This window comes from Citrus sinensis, chromosome 3 (assembly GCF_022201045.2).
Source record: "Citrus sinensis cultivar Valencia sweet orange chromosome 3, DVS_A1.0, whole genome shotgun sequence".
Taxonomy (NCBI): Eukaryota; Viridiplantae; Streptophyta; class Magnoliopsida; order Sapindales; family Rutaceae; genus Citrus; species Citrus sinensis.
The window spans coordinates 6474228-6496896 of record NC_068558.1 but is presented as its reverse complement, the minus strand read 5'-3'; the positions used below and the strand labels follow the sequence as shown (position 1 = coordinate 6496896).

Below are 22669 nucleotides of genomic sequence, written 5' to 3'. Positions count from 1 at the left end.
AAATACACCAATGAAAAAGAAAGAAATTCTGAAATTGGCAGAAGATTGCAAACGGGGGCGGGCCATCGGCAATAATGAGCTTAGTTGGCTTCCATTCCACGGCAAACATGGGTTATTGGAAGGCAGTGAACGGTTACTATTCGACGAACAGAACGGGGACTTGACATCAGGAATGCTTTTGTTTGTGTTGTGTGCTTCTTCTCAGTCCATGCACTGTGGTTTTTCTGTAGTTGATGCATAGAGATGACATGGCATAGCTGATACTTCTACTAGGTTTTTTGTCTCCTTGTACTCTACTTCCTTATCTGTGATACTTACAACACGAACCCACTAGTAATCAGCTTTAACAGGTGGAACCCACGTTCATTTGTCACTACCTGGTTTCTGACAACGCGCTTGTCTTCTGCCACACCTGCTGACATGTCAGAAGACCTGCAGCTGCACACCCTCTCTTTTATTATCTTTCTTGAATTTTTGAGAACCTGGAGCTAGAAGGCATAACTGCTTGAATATGGCTACATTGTGGTTTTAATTTAGTAAATCGGTTTCTCTTCCCTCTTGGCTTCCAAACAGAACCCCATTACTGCATTACGTCATGAATCAGAGTACTCATCAAACTTTTAAATCTGAAATCTCTGACTTGAAATCTATTGCTTCCGCAGAGGATTAGCAGTGTTCTTCCTACAGCCCACATTGCTCCTGTTTCATTTTCTGTTCTGTTTCTTTGACCGTTTTCTGTGAAAGTAAATGAAGCCCCAAAACCCACCAACCAAGCTCGCCCGTTTAGCAGACTTCGGTACGTATTATTTGAATCTCTCGCTCTTTCAAATTTAACATTTATAGTTTATCACACACAATTCTAACAACTAAATTGCTGTGTTTATTTTTTTCTTTTTTTTTTGGTATCAAATTTTTAGGGACCGGACGGGCAAATTGGAGCCGTTCTTGCAGTATGGAAAGTAGTAAAGGAGACGGATCACCTTCAATTGCGCTTGAGCTTGAGCTTGGAACTGGCTGCAGCAAAAGGTCCTATGGTTTCACAATTTTCCAACTACAAGAGCTACAGCTTCAATCTCTAATCTTCAAATACATGGAAGCTAGGCTTCCTGTGCCCTCTCAACTTGTGATTCCCATTTGGAAGAGTGTAGCCAGCTCTGTTTCAGGTCTCAGTGGCGATCTTCATCAACTCTACCCCAGCTGTAAGTACCCAGATGAAACCGCAATTCAACTAATTGCTGCTAATGTTAAATATTTCAACTGTTTTGTTGTTGTGGGGTCTAGTTTATGGGTCTGGATCATTGCACTTGGAGTTAAAGAATGGCATGGACCCAGAGCCAGGCAGATGCAGAAGAACAGATGGGAAAAAATGGCGATGTAGCAAAGAAGCAATTCCAGATCACAAGTACTGTGAGAGGCATGTACACAGAGGGCGCCTGCGTTCAAGAAAGCTTGTGGAAGCTTCTAGACGAAGTCCCAGTACAAGCTCTGCAATTACAAATGCTAATACCAACCTCTCCATTTCACTCCCTGCTGTCAATAACAGCAGCACCGCCATTGCTACTGCCAGTAATCCCTCGCCGAATTTTGGTTTCTCACCAAGGAGTGTTCTTTATGATGGAGGTAATAAAAAACTTGAACCCTCTTTGTAACTTTCTGCATCCTTGCTTGGGGCTCTGCAGTAATCTTGTTTGGTTTTGGAACAGGAAGTGATTGTTATTAATAATTAAATTAGTTTTTGACTAGTGTTATTATTTATTAACTTATAAATCGGAGTTTGCTGTGGCTGTTTCTGTAACTTTTCAAGTAGGTGTTTTGCCAAACGATTACAATTAATAATCAAATCCCCTCCTTGTCTAAATGAGAAGTGTTTGAACCCAAATATCTTGTATCGTCTTAAGATATTTTACCAACTTAGCTGGAATCCCAAACTCGTTTAATTTGTTTTGTTGATTGTCTAGGATAGTTGATACTCTTTTTTTCCCTTCATGCTCGTTCTGCTTGTGGAGTTCTAAGTTTCATGACAAACAGTCGCCCAAGGGCCAAGCTATTGTTAGTAACAACATACTAACATACTTTTCTGCCATTAGATTCTAAACTTTTAATCTTGTGAATATTTAGTTGTTTACGATCTCTGGGCTATTTCTGGCTTGCGTTCTTGTTGCCCCTATAACTTAAAAGTAATTTGTTCGGTCGACTGTTCATGATAGCAAACGCAAAATGTACAATTTAGAAAACGCGAAATGTTTACTTGGGTGTTGCAAGTTTCGTGGCAAATACCTCACCCAATCAATTCATTGGTAACGTGGTAACATATTCTTCTCCCATCCAGGATTCAAAAATTTCAATATTGTAGATATTTATATAGTGATGATACATTCACTTGAAAAGGCCCCGACAGAGCCAAAATTTTTATTTACCAAAAAATTAATAATAATAGTTTAACTGGTAGGGTGCAGTTGGAATTTTCCCAGCGATGTGAAAATTTTCTATATATTTGAGTACAAAATAGATCTTGTCTTTATCATTCATATGTTTCCAGGCCTACACTGAAGGGTTGGTTGGATAAAAGTATAAAAATGAATGTAATTAATGAAAATAATAAGCAGGGCTTGTGATGTTTTTATTCAATCACTACCTTTAAAACAAGACAATGAGAGGTCTCCTTTTATCTTACTGAATATGAAAAGCAGCAAAGCATAAGTTTCTAGCATCAGCCATTGAGAGAAATTTGTTTTTCCATAAAATTTTGTGGGTAATTAAACAACTCTAATAGCTTACATTTCTGAGAAACAAATTTGAGAAAGAGAACATACATACCCAGAAGGATTTAAATTTTTTTTTTTTCCTGAAGTTGCAACGATCAATTTCTTTGAATAAATTTTGTAATTTGGTTATGCATCTTCTCTAAGCCAATCTCCAAGCTCTAGTCCTCCATTTGTTTTCGAAATTTTCAAGCATGTATGGACGTAATTGCGGCAGCTCCACTGGAGACAAGGAGTTTTATTTGGAGAAGACGAAAGGGGTGAAAGGCCATCTATTTACTTAATCACTGTGAGTGTTTTTTAAAGTTTTCTAAATTGTGTATATTTTTTAATGGGATTTAGTGCTTGTTTGGTATGGCTTATTTAAGAGCCATAAATATTTATTTAATCGTATAAGTACTTTTTAAAAATTTTTATGGTGTTTGGTTATTTTTTTAGTAGAGTTTTTTTAGCTTAAATAAGCTAATTTACCTCTACTAGTAAAAATCCAAAATTTGAGCTTTTGGGAGTAGAGGTTATAGAGTTTTTCTAAAAATATATAATATAAAAAATATCACACAATTTAATGGTTCAAAAGTGTTTTTTTTATTGACAACCAAACACCCAATGACTTTTTGTCCAAAAGCTCTATTGATATAAGCTCTACTGCTATAAGCTCTACTGTTATAAGCTCTATTTAATAAGTTGTATCAAACGAAACCTTATTTAGTGGCGTGGCTTTCAAGCTTTTGGTGTTTGAAGCCCCAGTTATAATTAAATCCAGCTATCAAAGCAAACTCGAGCACAAAGAATCACCTAACATTAGAGTTAATCGGGCTGCATTTGCAGAAATGCAGGAAAATTTCGGATTATTCTCTTCATAAATTTACAGCTTTCAGAATTCTCTTCATAATTTTATTTTATTTAAAAAATAAAAAATAGGAGTGAATTGGTAAATTTTTTTTTTGTTTTTCTAAAAAAAAATAAAATTGAAGTTTATGATAATTTAGGAGATATTTAAAAAATTATCATTTTACATGAGAAATTGTGAAATTAGCCCATAGATTTTCTTTTAGTTGAAAAATCAATGCTTTTATGCTCATACTTGCCGCTCTCGCCAGTCACTCGTCTCTAATCAACTTGGATATCGACGGCTAAAGTCACATGGGCTTGTCGAGGGAACTGGGGAAAAATTGGGAAATTTACGAAAATAACCATAAAATTTTTACTATTTTCACAATTAACCCTCTCAACTTTTTTCTATCAACATTAGCCAAACATACGCTTTTCTCCCCAAATTACCCTTCTTTACAAACGAAAAGAAGCTTGGTGCGACGGCCCAAGTCTTGGTGCGACAGGCACCCTGTCGCACCATGTTTTGGTGCGACAGGCACCTGTCGCACCATGCTTTGGTGCGACAGGCAGCCTGTCGCACCAAGCTTCGTGCGACAGATTGCCTTCTTCTACCTCAGTATTTGTTTGTTTTCGCCAGTCCTTTCGTCTTTGTTCGTCTCTTCTTATTCGTATGTAATATCTTCTTCTACCTCAGATCGAATCTCATCCGACAACCCAAACAACAAAACAAAATTAGCTTTTTAATTCTCCAAAATCCAATTTCGGAATTCAAATTCCCCGGGATTTTCCATCAAAAGCCATGTTGCGAAATGCTAGGCGGGCTGTACGGAGACCTACCTCCACCCTCCGATGAGGACAAACCCACCAACACGACCACCATTGTCTGGTCAATTTTCGCGCCACCACAAACCATCCTCAAGCCCCAATCCAAACCCAAAACCATCCAAAATTCTCTCCCGACTAGACCCCATTCCTCACCTGCAATCGCACCTTACCCCGACGACGTGGTAGCGCTGCCGCAACCGGCATTGGTCGACGTCACTTCGACCGTAATCGAGGAGCACGACCCCGCTAGACCGAACGATTACGAGGATTATAGGAGAGAGAAGAAGAAGAAAGAGGTGGATGCTAAAATTAGTAGAGAACTGGAGAGAAGAAGGCAAGAGGAAGAGGAAAGGGAGATGAGAGAGAGGGGTAATTTGGTCTCAACGGTTCTTTTATGGCTAATGTTGATAGAAATTTGTTTGAGGGGTTAAGATGAAAAAAACTAAAATTTTTATGGTTATTAGTGTAAATTTCCCGGAAAAATTGGGTAAAGGGAATGGATTTATATTCAATACGGCCACCCCTAACTTTAAATTTAATAGAAAGACAAGATAGTGTAACGGGGGAAACGGGCATCGACAGTGACATTATGCAACCTTTAATGTGGTTTTTGCACAGGTGCTTATAAAATTTACATAAGTAGTCCAAAATTTTTTAAGATTTTTCAAATTAACCACCTTAATATTTTTTTATCATATCTTATCAAACATTTAAAATTTAGACTAAATTACCCTCAAACCTATCAATAAATTTGACAAACCAACAACAGTCTGAACAAAATATTAAATCTCACTAGTCTCAACGAATCACCAAATCCCGCCACCCCCTACAAATCACTAAATCCATGAAACAAATGTTGTTATACATAATGAAGATAAAATCATTAATTAGAACATAAAGAAGTTAAAATTAGTGTTTGTTTTTACACAAAGTGCATTTTTTTTATTTTGATTGTTTTAAAGTTATGTGGATATTTAATAAAAACAAACTAAGAGATGAAATATAGAAAACGTGGAATAAACATCTTCACACATTATCTTGTGCCATAGGTGCCTGTCGCATATGAATTTGTGCGACAGGCTTATGTGAAACAAACACCTATCACCTGTCACTCTTTTTTAAAAGTTCATTTTTAACTATTTAATTATATTTTTTTGTTCTTTTCCTAAATATTCATGCTTAATTGAGTTAGTTATTCTTTAAATGTGTTTTCATGGATCGTGAAAGAAGTTGGCATATGTTCACTTTGAATACATGAATGGCAAGAATATAACTTTTTTCATTTGGGAAGACTGTATACTTGTTAAATTTCTTGTAAGAGTGTATGAGGTTCTGCAAATAAATAAGTTTAAGGTCGAGTTATTCCACCCAACTCACATGTTCACTACTTATGGACGCACTTGATGATAAAATGATGAGGCTTGTGTTATATATAATCTCTGATCCAATGAATTATAGGTGCATCCATATTTTGTACCAAATTCTCTAAAGTTCTGAATCAAGAGCTTGTGATATGAAAAACTCAAACTTTGTACTGATCAAACGTCTCCACCCTTGATATAGAAGAGGTATTACCAGTAATGAAATTAGTCCAACAACATTACTCTCTAATAGTTACAATGATGATCCTATTGATGAGAATTACATTACAATAGCAAATGTTGAAGAAGAGGTGCTCCTATTGATGACATCGCTGCAACATTGTTACTCTACATTCCAATATCATGATGATCTCATTGATAACACAGACAATACACTAGTAGATAATTAAAAGTGAAACCGTATCATAATCTTATTTATGACGAGGATGATAGTCTTTCCAATAGTTCGACTGCTAATAGGGATGACGGTCTTTATACAAAATGATTGAATATATCTTTCTTAAATAATTCTAATTGTCGTTTCTTCAAGTTTCCTTTGATAGCTTCAATCACATTCCTAAGTTTTAAAGTTTGTAATATGTTCGGGGAAATGTTCTAATGCGGGTATCTTAATCATGCCTGGTTCCATCCTTGATTTAGGTGGGTTATGCTTTGCCTATGGCTTCTTGGCCATTGTATATGCAGCAAAATCTAAATTTTACTCATTAGTAACATTTATTAATTGAAATTAGAAAACAAAAAATTAACACAACAATGTTTTGGTGTGATAGCAGCTTGTTGCACTAAAAGCACAATTTTAGTGTGATTGGTGCCACACCCACACAAGATTTGATATTTTGGTCTGCCCATCATGCCAAATTTAGGTGCAATAGTGCCACAACCCACAACAATCAGACATGCCTATCAACACCACAACACGACAATAACACAATACAAACAAATATTACATGTCAATTTGCTTAAAATGACATTTCGTCAAATATATATACAAATGTTCTCGTGTAACCAATATTCATCAAATTGTTAAATTCTTATAAACTTAACAAAAATTAACAAGACATATTCTAAGGTCTCATTTGGAATCGAGGTTAAAACTCAATAAGCTACTTATTTCATATTTTGTGATAAAAATAATTGTTTAGTAAATTTTATAAAAAACTGTTTATTTCATAGTTTTCTTTATTTTGACAGTAGCTTTTGAAAGCAGAGGGATGCTTTTCACAAGCAACTTATTAAATAAGCTACCACACCTCTTTAAAATTCATATTATAACCTTAATATTTAAAAAAATAATTATGTATAATCTTCCATACGCCGTAATAGATAAACTGTTAGATATCATATTTCCTCCACAATCAAATTATCATTAAAACTACTTTAAATTCTCTCTAATATCAATGTTTTGATCTAGTAAGTCATTAGATTTTATTTAATTGATTTTTTTCACTTTATGTATTTTTATGTGTTTTAAAAGAAAAAAAAGGTATGTTTATACATTATTAAAGATGGAGAGCATACGTGTGAAACTCTAATAAATCAGCACTTCACACCTACAGACAGAGCACATTTTGAAGATAATGCTACCAAAAAGCCCGAGGCTAGATAAGCTCATATGGGGCTTTGATAAACATTGTAACTATGCTGTAAAAAGTGGATACCAGGTGGCTTTGAAGTTGAAATTCCCAGATTGGCCAAGTACTTCAAAAAGAAAATCATTCGAGTGGCATACAATATGGAAACTGGATCTTCCAGAGAAGATAAAGATTTTCATGTGGAGGGCAACTCAAAATCTCCTTCCAACAACAGAGAATTTTTGAAAAAAATAAAGTTTTACAATAGCCTTGGTGTTTAAGATGTGGTAAGCAAGGAGAGAATATCACTTATGCCCCTTCTAAACTGCAAAGCATCCAAGAAGACATGGAAGATCACTGATTTTGCAGATAAAATGAACCCCTTTGCAAATCAAGATCTATTGGGTGTGTTCCAAGCTTTGACTACAAAAAAAGGTAGGACAAAGATGGAGTTATTTGTTGCAATTTGTTGGGCGAATTGGCATTCAAGGAGCCTCTTTATCTTTAAAGGAAAGAATGAAGATTCACAAGTATCATTGGCTAAAATAAAAGCTATAATGGAAGCTTACAAGAAAATTAAGCCGCTACCACTACCCTCCCCTCAAAGCCAGACCTCTTTAGCAGAGCATACTTGGAAACCCCTATCAGCAGGGTGCTTAAAGATAAACGTGGATGCAACAACGAAGAGACAGAACAAGGTGGCAAGTTTAGGAGTTGTGATTAGAGACTCTAAAAAAAAAAAATTGTAGCAACAGCTAAAAAACATAAAAGGTTCTTTGGAGATGTTCTTGCAGCAAAAGCAAAAGCAATTCAACTGAGTTTTGAAATTGCAGAAGCTGTAGGATGCAGGTTTTTGATAATTGAATCTAATTGCCAAAAAGTTGTAGATCTGGTGTTAAGGAGAAAATGCAGCAGAGCTGAAGTCGATTAGATTATTTCAAATATTCAATAAAGACTTAAAAGGATGGATGACACCACAATTCAGCACATTTCAAGACTTTGTAATGACACTACCCACTCAATAGCCAAATTGGCTCTAAACAATGCAGAATCAAAAGTGTGGACTGAGAAGTGTCCAACTCAACTTTTGTATTTATTTTCAAGTTCGTTTAATGAAAGTTAAGCTTTTCTATAAAAAAAAATACTCTAAAAAAATAAAAGTTAATTTAAACTTATGTCTGTTTTGGTCCTTATATAATGAAACAACATGTTTGTAATTAAATTTACCAAACGCATGTACGCTGCATTTTAAACTCACAACAACCATAACAACACATATTACTAATTATCAAGCTGCTTTTTAATCAGCAGCTTATTACATTAGCACAGGAGAAGCAATTTATTTAATTAGCAACCACAATCCCAAACTAACCGTAAGAAATATTCCAATAAACACATCATATACCATATTTATTAAATCCTAATTTCATTGAATATTTTTCTATCTTCATACACAAGTCAATCCTAATGCTCATCTATGTTCAAATATATACTCAACTGACCATTGTAATAAGTTCAATCTTAGGATTTAAAAAAAAAAATTACTTTGGTGTCAAAATCGCCAAAGAAAATAAAAGAGGGAAAAACCACTATTGAAATTACAATTGAACAATCGTCGATTGTTGCCGGGAAACCACTCACACCATCAAACAGCCGAATTTGAGAGAGAAGAAAAATTAGGATTTTGAGAGTTTTAGAATGACAATAATATTTTGATTTAAAAATTAGATGTTTGATTAGGTATAATAAAAAAAAGCTAAGATCCTTAATTTTTAAAAACCCACAAACTTTTAGGCTAGTTATTATGTGAATTTTTCTAAGGGCTTGGACTCGACTCGACTGGACCTTATCTTTTTATTTTATTGGCTAATAATAATAGTTCATATTGATATGGTCGCACAAATGTCCATTTCTTCTTTATGACCTTGATAGAGAAACCAAGCAACTTGAGAGGCTTGCAAGTTGCAATTTAGAAAATTTGTTATCGACTTTGGTGTGGTCACTCACAACTTGGGAATCTTATTTATTTTCAAATGTCATTCAAGTAGCCATTCTAATTTTGAAAAAAATATCAAATTCTTAGTTTGCCTTTATAGTTCAATAATTTTAATAGTCTAATTAAGGGGAAACCTTTGATTTAAATATCATTTTCGTAATAGGCCGAAGAATCAATCCATTATTTGAGTAAAGTGATAATTATTGGACACGGTAACAGGTAACAGTATAGCCAGTACCATATAATAAATAATAAGTCATTGGTACGATGGAGTTGCAACCAGTTAGAGCCACTTCCTCACAGAGTGTGAGGGAAATGGTTCGAACTCCACAAGAACATTGTGTGTTTTAATTTAAATTTTCTTCTTCATATCTTGAGTGAAAGTTAAAATTACTCGAATACAATTAAAGTGATAAATAGTAAAAATAAAATTATTTACACGATAATAACCGGACTCTAAATAATATCGACCTCAATAAACATCGCAACCCACAACCAACCCTAGCTCTTTAGCTTTTTGTATCACTAATCTGAAATGAAATATCATATCTCTGAAGGAGTAGCCAAAACTAGAAGATTCCCTGAAATTTTCCCATTTATGCTAATCTGTTGCAGATTAATTACTCTCAAGCAACGCTTTCCATTTACTTTATTATTAATTATTCAAGCTTTATTTTATTTTCCCCTAAAATTAAATGAAACAAATGAGCAAAAGCTTTTAATTTTCAAACGGGGGGTGCTAATTCAAAGTTTCAAACCCCTCTGGTAAAATAAGAACGGCACCTGGAGAAATAAACAGTGGGGCACAATTTTTTTGATTCGGAGAATGTGAGAATACGAATCCGATTGGTTGTTTCGTGCCAGTCAAACAATTTCACATGTAAACCGAATATGGGTACTTGCAAGATACACAGTAACTACATAAAAAAAAATGGTAAAATATCAATCAATCCAAGTCAAATCATCCAATCACGACACAGCTCTCCGAGTCTGACTTCAACCGTAAGCTCCCCCATGTTCCCCATCCAACGGCCCACACTGCCTCTCTCCTTCAAATCTAAATCTCCACCGTCTGATTGGATCCACTTTCATTCTTTATTTTTGTTTCACACACTACCCTACCCTCTCTCATTCTTCCGTCTCCACTCTCCACTCCTTTTTCTACTTCCCAGATCTCCAGTCTCAACTCAATAGGGAGGGGAAAAAAAAAAAAAAACACACACACACACACACACACAAAACTCAAAACGCTCCGCTTTTGGAGTTTGAGGTTTGAGGAGATAAGATAATCCCAGTTTTGGTCCCGAAAGTAAACCCAAATGGTGGAGGCACAGACATGGACGACAAGGCGAATGAGCAATCCGAGGCTATCGGACACGTCGGCAGACCACCAAGTCCTCGACATCCCGGCGACACCACCAGGTGATGTGCGTAACAACAACAGCTACACCGTTGGATTTGGATCATTTGTGTCGCCCCACATTTTTACGGCTCTGATCATCGCATCGTGGTACTTATCCAACATTGGAGTCTTGCTCCTCAACAAGTACCTCCTCAGCTTCTACGGTTACCGTTACCCGATCTTCCTAACAATGCTTCACATGATATCTTGCGCCGTTTACAGCTACGTCGCCATTCACTTTCTCGAACTCGTCCCGATTCAACACATTTTATCACGAAAGCAGTTTCTTAAAATCTTTGCTTTGAGTGCCATCTTCTCTTTCTCTGTTGTCTGCGGCAACACTTCGCTGAGGTACTTGCCCGTGTCGTTCAACCAAGCCATTGGAGCTACGACCCCGTTCTTCACCGCAATTTTCGCTTTTTTGATTACCTGCAAGAAAGAATCTGCCGAGGTTTATTGTGCGTTGATGCCGGTCGTGTTTGGTATTGTGTTGGCTAGCAACAGCGAGCCCCTGTTTCATTTATTTGGGTTCTTGGTTTGTGTTGGATCCACGGCTGGGCGTGCTTTGAAATCTGTGGTTCAAGGGATCCTGTTAACTTCAGAGGCTGAGAAATTGCATTCTATGAATTTGTTGCTTTACATGGCACCCATGTCTGCATTGATCTTGCTTCCGTTTACCCTCTATATTGAAGGGAATGTGGCCGCAACTACAATTGAGAAAGCTTCGGAAGACAGATTCGTTTTGTTCTTGCTACTTGGGAACGCCACCGTCGCTTATTTGGTTAATTTGACTAATTTTTTGGTCACAAAGCATACAAGTGCATTGACTTTGCAGGTGCTTGGCAATGCAAAGGCAGCTGTTGCCGCAGTTGTTTCGGTTCTGATTTTTAGGAATCCGGTGACCGTAATGGGAATGACTGGATTTGCTGTCACCATAATGGGAGTGGTGCTTTACAGTGAAGCAAAGAAGAGATCTAAAGTCACAACTCATTGATGATGATGATGCTGGTGTGAGTAAATGATTCATTTTGGTTGTCGTAAACACGGGTGCGGCTCCTTTTTTTCGTTTTACTTTACTTTATTCCTTTGCTTTAAAGTTTTATTACTGATTTCAATTACTTAGATTTTGATGACAAGAAGAACAGAATTGGATCAAAGAAATGGGAGGGATTGTATAGTATGATGAGAAAGGGAAAGGGTTGTTTGTGATCCCATCTTTTTTTCTCTTTCAGGGTGGTCTAAGAGAATAAAGTTCTTCTCTTTCACTTTACCCTCTGTGTAATTCAGATTATTATTCGAAACCAATGTGTTTTATTGGGGGAAAAAGTTCTCCCACCTCATTTTGTTAAAGATATCAACTTTTGTTACGTTAATCTCTTTAATGTTTATGCAATTACATTCTTTCCTGTGTATGATGCCTTGCATTATTTGGATTAATTTCCTATTGCTGAAACTATTGGCTATTTGTTTGGTTTCTTTGTTATTCGTTTTCAAATTTTGTTTATCCTTCTCCAACTTCTTCAAATTGAAGATTGTGAAAACGGAACTACTGTGCACATTTAAACGTATTGAGGAAGTAGAGTGGCTTTATCTAATTTTAACTTTCATGTAATAATATTCATCGTGTCAGATCTTATCTGTTTTAGGCCCCAATTGATTTAACATCAGTCTGCTTCTCACTCATATTTTCCACGGTGGATGATGTCTTTTTCGCTGCCACTTCCAAACATATCCATATTATTTTATAGCATGGAGAACATAAAGGAAATATTTATTTGATGGGTACTCTGACAGGCATGCAGCATATTTCTTGATAAGCATTGAGGTCATCAACTGATCCATTTGGTCACCATGGAAAACAGACAATCTTTAGGGAGGTAGATTCAGAATTCCTTCCTATTCCTGAAAATTTAGTGTGAATAAATTATTTGAACCTACTTGGTCAAATAATTTAATTGTGCTAGCTGGTTGTTTTCTACCCTCTGCAATCTTGTAATTCTTAGTTTTTCATTGGTTGTAAAATTATTTGCTAGCCAAACATTTGATTCGGACTTAAGCCATTGCATAGAGGATGATTGTTCTTCATTTTACTGCTATAACTTTGTTTTCAAATGTTTACAAATGCCCTCAAAATGACACAGCTCAGTGCTCTCAAGCTTATTTTAATTTGGCTGCCCCCATCTGTTATTTTGAACTCTGGTTGATTGAATTCCAAATTTCTTGGTTAAATTTATTTGCTGTTTTGTATCATTCAAGCATTCCAGCAATGTCATATCTTTCATTAATCTTTGTCCTGATGTGAGGGATGGGCTTTCATCTATTGATTGATTTATCAAGGGACAATTGTCAGCTAAACAATCGTGCATCAGGTGTGTGTTGGATCTGTAATGTGACCATTTTTTGGCAAGAAAGTGACCTTTACCATTTAGTTTTTCAGCCTGAAAGACCCGTGAATGTTGCTAGCTTTGCAGCTTCAGCTTTCGCTGTGATATTGAGAGAAATTGAGTTTAATGTGCTGTTTACATCAGAAAGGGACACAGAAACACATGCTTAAGTTTTCTCGGTGGTTAAAACTTCTTTTTCAATACAAGTAGCTTCCATTTGTTATGTTAGTTGTTGGATTTGATAAAACTTTTGGTTGCATTTTGTTCATTCTCAAAGTTATGTTTTAGGTAAAATGCTTATTCATTTTAATAAGCTTGGCAGATAATTTCTGCATTTTCGCTTTGGTTAGTCTCATTCTCAGATAAATTGTGAAGTGAATCAGTGATGACATTTAGACCCAAATTTTAATGACTTCATAGTTTATTATTTGACTTCCAAGAACGTGCCGTAAGAATTGCAGTTGTTGCGGTGATTATTTGAATAATCTGCTTTTAGATCAAATCTACTGACAAGTAAGTTAATGCAATGAAGCTGCAGCTTTAAATAATTGTTGCTTTGCTTATAAGCAAGATCAAGTATGGATTCAAATATTCAGCTGCATTTTATCAGTGATATTTTAATTACGTTTAGCAGAGATTTGGTGAAACTTTGTTCATTCATGGAAACACAGCTCTCGGGCAACATTTAATTTGTGTTAAAATTTGATGTCTAATGTTTGAGTTAGCGTGCATGATAAAAGCGATGGAAATGAAAAAGATGATGTAAATGGAAGAAAATGGACAAAGAATTAAATTATACGTAGCAGGATTTAATTGACCTGTGAATATTTCCGATAGATATCCAAAGCATAGATGATGCATCATCAGATAAAATGATGAAGACGTGGAAAAACTGATGCACCACACGATCACTTCGAGCTGTGCGATCAATATTGATCCGAATTTAAAATGAAATATGAAGTAATCTAGTCCAGTTCCAAAAAGAAAAATGAAACTTAATCTAATTTAATTCATATTCAACGAGTAAATTGATTTAAACTTCCGAGGGGTTTTAATTTTTCCTACTTCAAGAATTATAAAATAATCCCTCTATCTTACGTGCATGTAAGATACACTCCCCTCACATGAATAGTGTGTGGGTCCCACACATATACTATTTATGTGAGGGGAGTGTATCTTACATGCATGTAAGATAGAGATTGTCAATAATAAATAGATGCCACATATATTAGAGTGTAATATTTTACATCCAATAAACAAAATTTTCTTCCTAGTTGATGCCCTGCCGACTATCCTCTAAACCAAGGTTTCCTTTTATATCTATATACTGATATATTACAGTTAAAATTCTACTAATATTTACAACCAAAAATTTATAGAGACTATCAATTCTGTTATGGTACAGCCTGAATAAGAATATCTATCATAATAAAAAATTTATTGGACTATCAATTATCCCTATTACAATTAAAAATTTATCTGAGATTTATCTATTCTAAACTTTTAACATAGATTGAATTTCTACCCTCACATAATACGAATATATATTACAATTGAAAATTTATAGAAATGGATAAATTTCACCCTCACATAATACAATCAGAAAATTATCAAAATAAATAATTTCTATCTTCACATAATATCAGAGAATTATGGAAAAATAATTTATGCGCTCAAAATGCATGGGTGGGCTCCTCCAGAGCAAGTAAAGAGATGAGTATGCAAACATGCGCACAATGTTGCTGTTACATTATTAATTTTCACTCGCACTCGCACTCGCACGTGGTGGACGGGTGGCTAAATAAAATAGTTGAAAGAGAAACCGTTAAGAGAGAATGATTAGGAAGGCCTAGAATTGTTTCCAACTGGGCCTATTAGAACGTATTTTGACTGGATCGACCAATCAATTTTAACTAAATCATTGAAGAACTCGGCCTTTTGGAGCTATTATTATACAGCAGCCGAATGGAAAAATCTCTTGCTTGTAGAAAAGGAAAGATGTTTGGGTTTATTAAGTTTAAACCCAGTGGCGGAACAATAATTGTGGTCGGACTGGGATAATAATAGAGAAATTATTAATTCACGTTATAACATAAGATTTGTAAAATTGAAGATTCCAAGAATTAATGGAAAACTCACCAACTTTAGTAGGCTTTGTCAAAGTTACGATGCACAACTGATACGCCAAAAGTAATATAAACGTCAAGGAAAATTTAAATCTAGTCCTATGTTTTCTGCAATTTTTTTTATTTTTTATTTTTGTCAGCCACAGTTCCATCCTTGGTTTGAACCTTCGTTTATTTGGATGGAGAAGGGTTTGGGATGCTATCATTAATTTTTTTTTTTATTTAAAAAAAGCAACAAATAACATATACAAGCATCTCCTTGCATGTACCCTAAAAAAAAATATTTTATTCTTTGATCTTTAATCTCACTAATTAATTTCACCTAATATTAATCACTTATTTAGGATGTTGATGATGAAATATGGTCGCCTTTTGCCCGACCAGATCGTACCAGCAACGTTTGTATTAACAATGAAGAAGAGGTTGCACTCCACCAGCTTTAGCAATTGCCCGAGCTCCTGGGACCCAAATCACTCTTCCTCTTCTTTCCAAGCCTGCATTCACAGAAACAAATATGAGATGTTGGTGGTTTTTCCAGCGTAAACCCTCTGATACTTAAGTCAGTACAAGATGTTTACGGGAAAACTGTATGATTCAAGTTGTGCAGATTAACTGCAATATTCTCAAAACAAAATGTATCAAGGATTCGTATGTAAAAATTTCTGGTATTAATTTGACAGAGTTTTCCCTTTTCTCTCTCCCAACCTAGTTTTCAGGAGCATCTTTATAACCTTGTTGGCTGCCTCTACCTGCCCATTTGCCTGGGGATGTGTCGGGGAACAAAACTTCAACTCTCTGCCCAAGTTTTGACAAAACTCTCTGAAATTATAGTTGTCAAATTATCTCCCATTGTCCGTTAAAATGGCATAGGGGATTCCGTATCTGCAAATGATATTCTTCCAGACAAAACCGGTTGTTTTCTTCTCCGTAATTTGGCTAAGGGCTTCCACTTCCACCCATTTTGTGAAGTAATCTATAGCCATAATTGCATGTGTTGCAGCTCCTCGGCCTTTGGGTAATGGACCAATCAGATCAATCCCCCATTGGGCAAAAGGCTAAGGGGATGACATAGTAGTTAGCTTTTCTGGGGGTTGAGTAGGGATATCTGAAAAACTTTGGCCGGTTTTACAACTTCTGGTCATATCCTTTGCATCTTGGTGCATGGTCGTCCAAAAATATTCTTGTCGTAGCGTTTTGAACGCTAAAGTCCTTACTCCTAAATGATTGTCACACATTCCTTCGCGTATTTCCCTTAACACATAAGTAGTTTTCTCGTCGTCTAAGCATCTTAGGAGGGGTAAGGTGAACCCTCGGTGGTAAAGTACTCCATCAAGTAATGTATATCTTGCTGCTCGGCATTTCAACCTCCTTGCTTACTTTTTATCCGTTGGTAAGATGCCATCACGAATATACGAGAGAATTGGATCCATCCAGGATCTTACGCCATCTACCCCCATTACTTCTATTTCTTCCCCAATACTTGACGAAGTTCTCACTTCTAATGGGACTGACTTGGGCAACTTCGGATCTGTAGTCGCAGCCATTCTGGCTAGCATATCGGCTCGGTAATTTTTTTTCATCGCTATCTGCTTTATTTTAACCTCTCTAAAGAGCCCAATCATCTGTTTTGCCTTCTTTAAATACAGCTCCAACTTCCTCCTCTTGCCTGAAAATGCTCATTGAGCTAATTACAGACCAGATGAGAATATGCTCGGATCTCTACCCTTTCTGCTCGTAGTGCATGTGCCAGCCTAAGCCCAGTAATAAAGGCTTCGTACTTCGTCTAGTTATTCGTGAGTTGGAACTCGAACTTTACTGCATAAGAGGCCTCGGCCCCTTCTGGGCTCCGTATCACCACCTCTGCTCCGGATTCTTGTTCACTGCGTGATCCATCGACCATTATCAACCATACCCCTTCTGGTCTTTCTTGCTCAGCCGATTGCTCTTCGTAAACCCCTTCCTCTGGCTCTGTATAGTCCACTACAAAATTAGTCAATGCTTCTGCTTTAATAGCTCCTATGGGTCGGTAAGTTATGTCAAACTCGCTCAACTCCACCGACCCTTTCACTAAGTGACCCAACAAATATGGTTTCAGGAGTGTTTGCCGAAGAGGTTGATCGGTCATCACAATTATCGGGTGCTCTTGGAAGTATGGTCTGAGCTTACGTACTGTTGTTACCAAGGCCAGCACCCACTTCTCCACAGTTGGGTACCTAGTTTCTGCGTCCACCAAGTCTTTACTAGTGTAATACCTAGTGTTGCTTTCCTTCCTCTTCTTTCCAAGTATGCGTTCACAGAAACAAATCAGAGACGCCAGTGGTTTTTTTGGCATAAATCCTCCGATACTTAAGTCATACAAGATGTTTACGGGAAAACTGTATGATTCAAGTTGTGCAGATTAACTGCAATATTCTCAAAACAAAATGTATCAAGGATTCGTATGTAAAAATGTCTGGTATTAATTTGGCAGAGTTTCCCCTTCTCTCTCTATTTTTGTGTCCCCCTTTCCATCGATTTCTCAGCCTTTTATAGGCAATCATCCCACGTTCTCTGAGTATTCTTCATGCCCCTCATTTTCCGGTGATCGTGGACTTTAACGGGTCTTCACTCAACCAAGCGTGGGTAAACGTGGGGTGTCGTGTTTTCCCAGCGATTTGGGGCATGGCGAGATTGTCAGGTGTTTGTGAGATCATGTCCTTTCTCCTGGGTGACAAGTACCTGGTAGGTATGAACTTCTGGTCAGCTCGTGGTTTATAAAAGATACATTACCAATAATATGCTCGATACATTCAGCTGGAGAGATTCACCCCCGGGTAAGAAATTGGGGGACGTCTGATTGGTACTTTTTATTACTCAACATAGGATATATCTCACATTTTGTTTAGAGACTTCTCGAGCGACAGTCAACTGACTCTTAGACTATTCTATTTCTTTTGAATTTTTAAAAGACCCTCGGCCAATGCCATAATTAATAAAGAGTGGAGCTATCGGCACCCCTACATTTTTCTTACAAAACCCCACTTAAAATAAAATTACAATTAAGGACAATTGAAAATTAAACACATATAGATTTTTTTTCTAGCAAATTACTTAATTCATAATCAATCCTTTAAAAAAAATTCCATATGTTACTCTTCCTATTTAACTAAAATAAATTGTACAAATTTAGAATAATCTATTGTTCTCTTTTGATTTCTTATTGATTAAATATTTTTATACTTAAAATTGCTTTGAAATTATAATTTGAAATATATGTTATTTCAGCCAACGATTAACACTAAAAAATTTATCACCCATATAACTTTTCAATTTGTGTGTAGATTAATAATAAAATTGAAAATAATTAAAAAATAGCACAATAATACTTTGAGTTTTAACAATAAAACAAATCAAATGAAAATTAAGAACTTAGAAAAGTGTATCTAAAAAAGGGGCATTTTCGGAAATAAAATGAATATAACTAAAATGAGGCTTTTATGAGGAGATGAGAGGGGTGCCAATAGTCCAACTCTTAAATAAATTAAAATTATAATTTATGGTGCATTTACTTTTTCAAAATTAAAATAGACTGAAATCGAAATAAGGAATGAGAATCAACATAAATTAGTAACATACCCTTAATTACAATTATGTATTTATTCAAGAACAAAATAAAGAGTAAGTATTTTTACTTTGAATATTATTTTCATTATTATTATTTTTACTATTATTGTATTAAAATAATAATTATAAATGTTACCATTATTATATTGGTATTATAACAATAATTGTTACTATAACTATAATTATGATAGAAATAGCAATATCACAATTATTTTATTTATTATAATAATTATCATGATAATAATAATAATAATAATAATATTATTATTATTAATATTTATAATTATAGTTATTATTATTACTATGATTATTTTTAATATCTAAATGAAGTTAAAAAAGAATTTTTTCTTTTGTTTATGAATAAAAATGTTAATTCACTCTCCATTTTCATTCCAAATTTTCATTCTCACCTCTTCAAAGAATGAGATTCCCATTACTCATTCCCAAATTATTCGGTCTCACCCAAAATTTATTTTCATTCCCTTATATTTTTACCAAGTAAACACTATCGATGAGAAATGATAATTGTAAATAATTCCTACTCTCTAATCTAAGAAGTAAATATACCATTAAACTTTTGGTAGATTCCTAATTATAATATGTATCAATATATTGTAATATACCAACTAAAAACAAAAAAATGATCACCTATCATTAGAGTGGTGACGAGAATTTTTAGAAAGATATATTATACTCTCAGAAGTTTAGAAAAATATAGTACGAATTATAGGTCCAAAAATAACGAGATAAAATATATAAAGTAAAGAAAAAGTGATAAGCACATTTTAATGAGATAAAAGATTCTTGTAGTTTCAAGAAGTGTATGGTCTCAAATTTTGAAATGCCACGACTGAGGAGTATGGCCTGGAATGCACATAAACAAATTTTCATATGAGAGAAAAAAAAAATATAATTTTGGTCTCCAAACCCAAGTGCGGCCATCTTAGTTTGAGGGCAGGGTAACTGTGTGGTTTATACAATTTTACATAATTGTTAAAATTCTTATTAAAGGTTTGAATAATCATTATTCCTTGATTATCTTGGTTATGAAGCCTATACAAATGAGCTATTGTACTTACCTTTTCTTTGAGGACAAACAATCCATCTTTTCATTACAAGATACGGTTTTTATTGATTGAGTCCTTATTGTTTGCTTTAAAATGAACTCAGAAACTAGGGTATTTTTATTGAGTCCTTATTGTTTGCCAAATTAAAAGAGAGGTTCTCTAAACTGAAGTGTGTAGAAAGCGTTTTAAATGAAAGAATTGCAGTTCTACCGTCACAATTCTGAGGACATGAGTTTGAGCCGCCACAACACATTGTAGGAGATTAATTTACTTTCTCAATTTGAGTGAAAATAGTTTTTTCTTCTTTCGAAACGTGAATGAAGTAAACGTCTTTTGAATAGTAGAGAGTGTAAAAATTTGGACAGTACTATATAAGATTTGTAAATTTAGTCTTAGTAATTGTTTGATTGCAAATATCAGTGAATGAAGTAAACATCTTTCAAATATTAGAGAGGGTAAAAATCTGAGTAATGCTATATAAGATTTATAAATTTAGTGCTAGGAATTGTTTGATTGTAATCATTAGTATAGTAATCTCATGAAATATGAGTTGTAATATGAGCAATAGTTTCATGTAATTCAAAAAAAAAATGAAAGAATCACAAGAATCAACTTTCCAAATTCAATTAGCTTTTTAATCCTCTAATTAATTTTATTTCTTTTTTATGACAAACTGAGTCAAAATTTTTAAAGAAATTGTAAGGCCATAGTAAGAGTGTAACAATCTTTGTTAGTTCAATTCAAGTGAGAATTACGCAAAAAGAAGAATAATGAAATTGACTTATAATTAATTGAATTAAACTCAGATATATTACAAACCAAAATACTTGCAAAAATCCAATCCAATATAAAATAACAATTCAGTCAAATGAACGAGGAGAGTAAAAACAAATAGCTAGGAAAAGAACAGAATCATGCATCCTCAGGACCATTATTGCAAGAAAATGAGAAATGCAACCATGAGGGCCATCATTCCAAAGTAGACTGATCCGGTCCTTGCTGTTGCCGCTGATTGCAGATCAGACGGCGAAGGTGCTGGAGATGATACTTCTCTTTGAGCCAACACAGTGATGGTAAGCTTCTGATTTCCAACATCACAGTGGTTGGGAAAGCCGCAAAAGTACCATTTCTTCCCTGGTGTAGCAAGTGTAATCACGTCACTTCCACTAGTCAAGGCCTCAACATTACTTGGCTTCATACACTGTTTGAATGAAGCTCCATCAGCTCTTATCACATTGTGTGATCCTTCTGGGTAGTTAAAAACTGCACCAATAATTCATTCGTTCGTCCGCTTGCTTCATCAGCAATTAATTAATAGCTAAGGAATTAAGGAAAAATAATAGTAGTAAATTAAAAGCATTTGATTGATCAAACTTACTGAGTCTGTCGCCAACACGAAACTCCTTGGCCTTAGCCCAAGCTTGGTAATCAAAGTTAGTAGTCCAACCAGTTTCATCTCCAACAATGTGGTCTTTTCCCAAAACTGAAGGAGCAATAATGGCTGCGATGGCCAAAATGACGAACAACTTGTAAGAAGCCATTTCTAGGATTCAAGCTGATGAGTGATTATCTAAGCTCTTAATTAATTAGAAGGTAGCTAGCTAGCTCTCTTTTGTATCAATCGATCCTTGTGAAATTTGCTAACTCTGTTGGTGTGTGTGTTGGTTGTGATCAAAAGTTCAAATACTGCAGGCTATTTATAGGGTCGTGGCTGAAGAAACAAGAGAATGTATAGCATATGTATGCATGGTCCGGCTTGGGTCGGCAATGCCAAATGACACAACAAAAATTAGAAATGTTAATTTGATTATTAATTAATTGGTTTGGACCTCTTCACTTAACTAGATACGTGTGTTTTGTGCGACTAGTTAAAAAAGATGTATGCAAGGATCGATGGCCTGCCACGTGTGAGTAGATGTATTTTGGGCTGATCTATGTTTGATTCTGCACTTTTTCCAGTCACAAGATATTGAGACATTATCATATCCATTATGATCTTTCATCATCTTGAGAGATGTAAAACTTATATGGGATAATTATATTTATATGCATAATAGGTTATATGATATAATTAATATCTGACATGATAATTGTATCATATACAATCATTTGCAGTACTTAACATTAGCTGAAAAATTGAAATATGGTTTACGGGAGTAACATTGATCTACCATTTATATATAATGTGTTTGAGAGTATCATTTTTTTAATACTGTTATGTTAAATTAAATAAAGTTTAATTGAAATGATTATAAACGTCTTTTATGAATAAACTGTGTTTCTCTTAAATAGTATCCTTCTAATATGTTCTTAAATATATTTATAAGCCCAACACATTTTAAAACCTCAAATTGGGAGAGAATCCTAATCTAATAAAAAAAGTATTTAATAATTTTTTAAACAAATAAAATATATCAAACCATAAGACTAATATAATAATAATAAAAAATATATATTTAATTCCAACTTTCTATGGAGCCTACCACTCCCTCTCATGCAAGCGGCTGTAGAGGACGCGGTGGTCGAGATGACCCGTAATAGCGGAATTTAAGTTGCACTTAGGGTGCGTTTGAGATTGAGATGCTGTAATTTTTAAGGTATAACTGTTGTAAAAAAAAAATTATAACTATGAAACAAAAGTTAGTAATATGTAGTAAATATAAATTTTAAATAATAATTTTATCAAAATTATTAAAGATATAATAAATTTTTCATGA

The 22669-nt window shown here is 34.8% G+C and overlaps 3 protein-coding genes across 3 annotated transcripts; 2 read left to right on the top strand and 1 right to left on the bottom strand.

Moving 5' to 3' along the window:
* The first annotated feature begins 57 nt into the window (after positions 1-57).
* LOC102619103 (growth-regulating factor 10-like) lies at positions 58-1795 on the top strand. Its single transcript, XM_006477265.4, has 3 exons — positions 58-796; positions 918-1199; positions 1282-1795. The coding sequence occupies exons 1-3, from the start codon at positions 748-750 to the stop codon at positions 1647-1649; spliced, it is 699 nt and encodes a 232-aa protein (XP_006477328.2). The 5' UTR covers positions 58-747; the 3' UTR covers positions 1650-1795.
* An 8688-nt stretch (positions 1796-10483) lies between these two features.
* LOC102618801 (probable sugar phosphate/phosphate translocator At1g12500) lies at positions 10484-12145 on the top strand. Its single transcript, XM_006477264.4, has one exon. It carries the CDS (start codon positions 10690-10692, stop codon positions 11764-11766), a length of 1077 nt encoding a protein of 358 aa, XP_006477327.2. The 5' UTR covers positions 10484-10689; the 3' UTR covers positions 11767-12145.
* An 8575-nt stretch (positions 12146-20720) lies between these two features.
* Positions 20721-21601, bottom strand: LOC102620908 (blue copper protein 1a-like). The gene is made up of 2 exons (XM_006477521.3): positions 21331-21601; positions 20721-21215 (listed from the first exon to the last, which is right to left on the bottom strand). The coding sequence occupies exons 1-2, from the start codon at positions 21491-21493 to the stop codon at positions 20884-20886; spliced, it is 495 nt and encodes a 164-aa protein (XP_006477584.2). The 5' UTR covers positions 21494-21601; the 3' UTR covers positions 20721-20883.
* Positions 21602-22669: the final 1068 nt, after the last annotated feature.

Bases quoted from the DNA above. Each gene is read 5' to 3' on its own strand.
- LOC102620908 (XM_006477521.3), bottom strand. From the start codon at position 21,493: ATGGCTTCTTACAAGTTGTTCGTCATTTTGGCCATCGCAGCCATTATT. The intron at 21,216-21,330 runs GTAAGTTTGATC...TTATTGGTGCAG, and splicing joins TCGTGTTGGCGACAGACTCA to TTTTTAACTACCCAGAAGGA.
- LOC102618801 (XM_006477264.4), top strand. From the start codon at position 10,690: ATGGTGGAGGCACAGACATGGACGACAAGGCGAATGAGCAATCCGAGG.
- LOC102619103 (XM_006477265.4), top strand. From the start codon at position 748: ATGAAGCCCCAAAACCCACCAACCAAGCTCGCCCGTTTAGCAGACTTC. The intron at 797-917 runs GTACGTATTATT...TCAAATTTTTAG, and splicing joins CGCCCGTTTAGCAGACTTCG to GGACCGGACGGGCAAATTGG. The intron at 1,200-1,281 runs GTAAGTACCCAG...TGTGGGGTCTAG, and splicing joins TCATCAACTCTACCCCAGCT to TTTATGGGTCTGGATCATTG.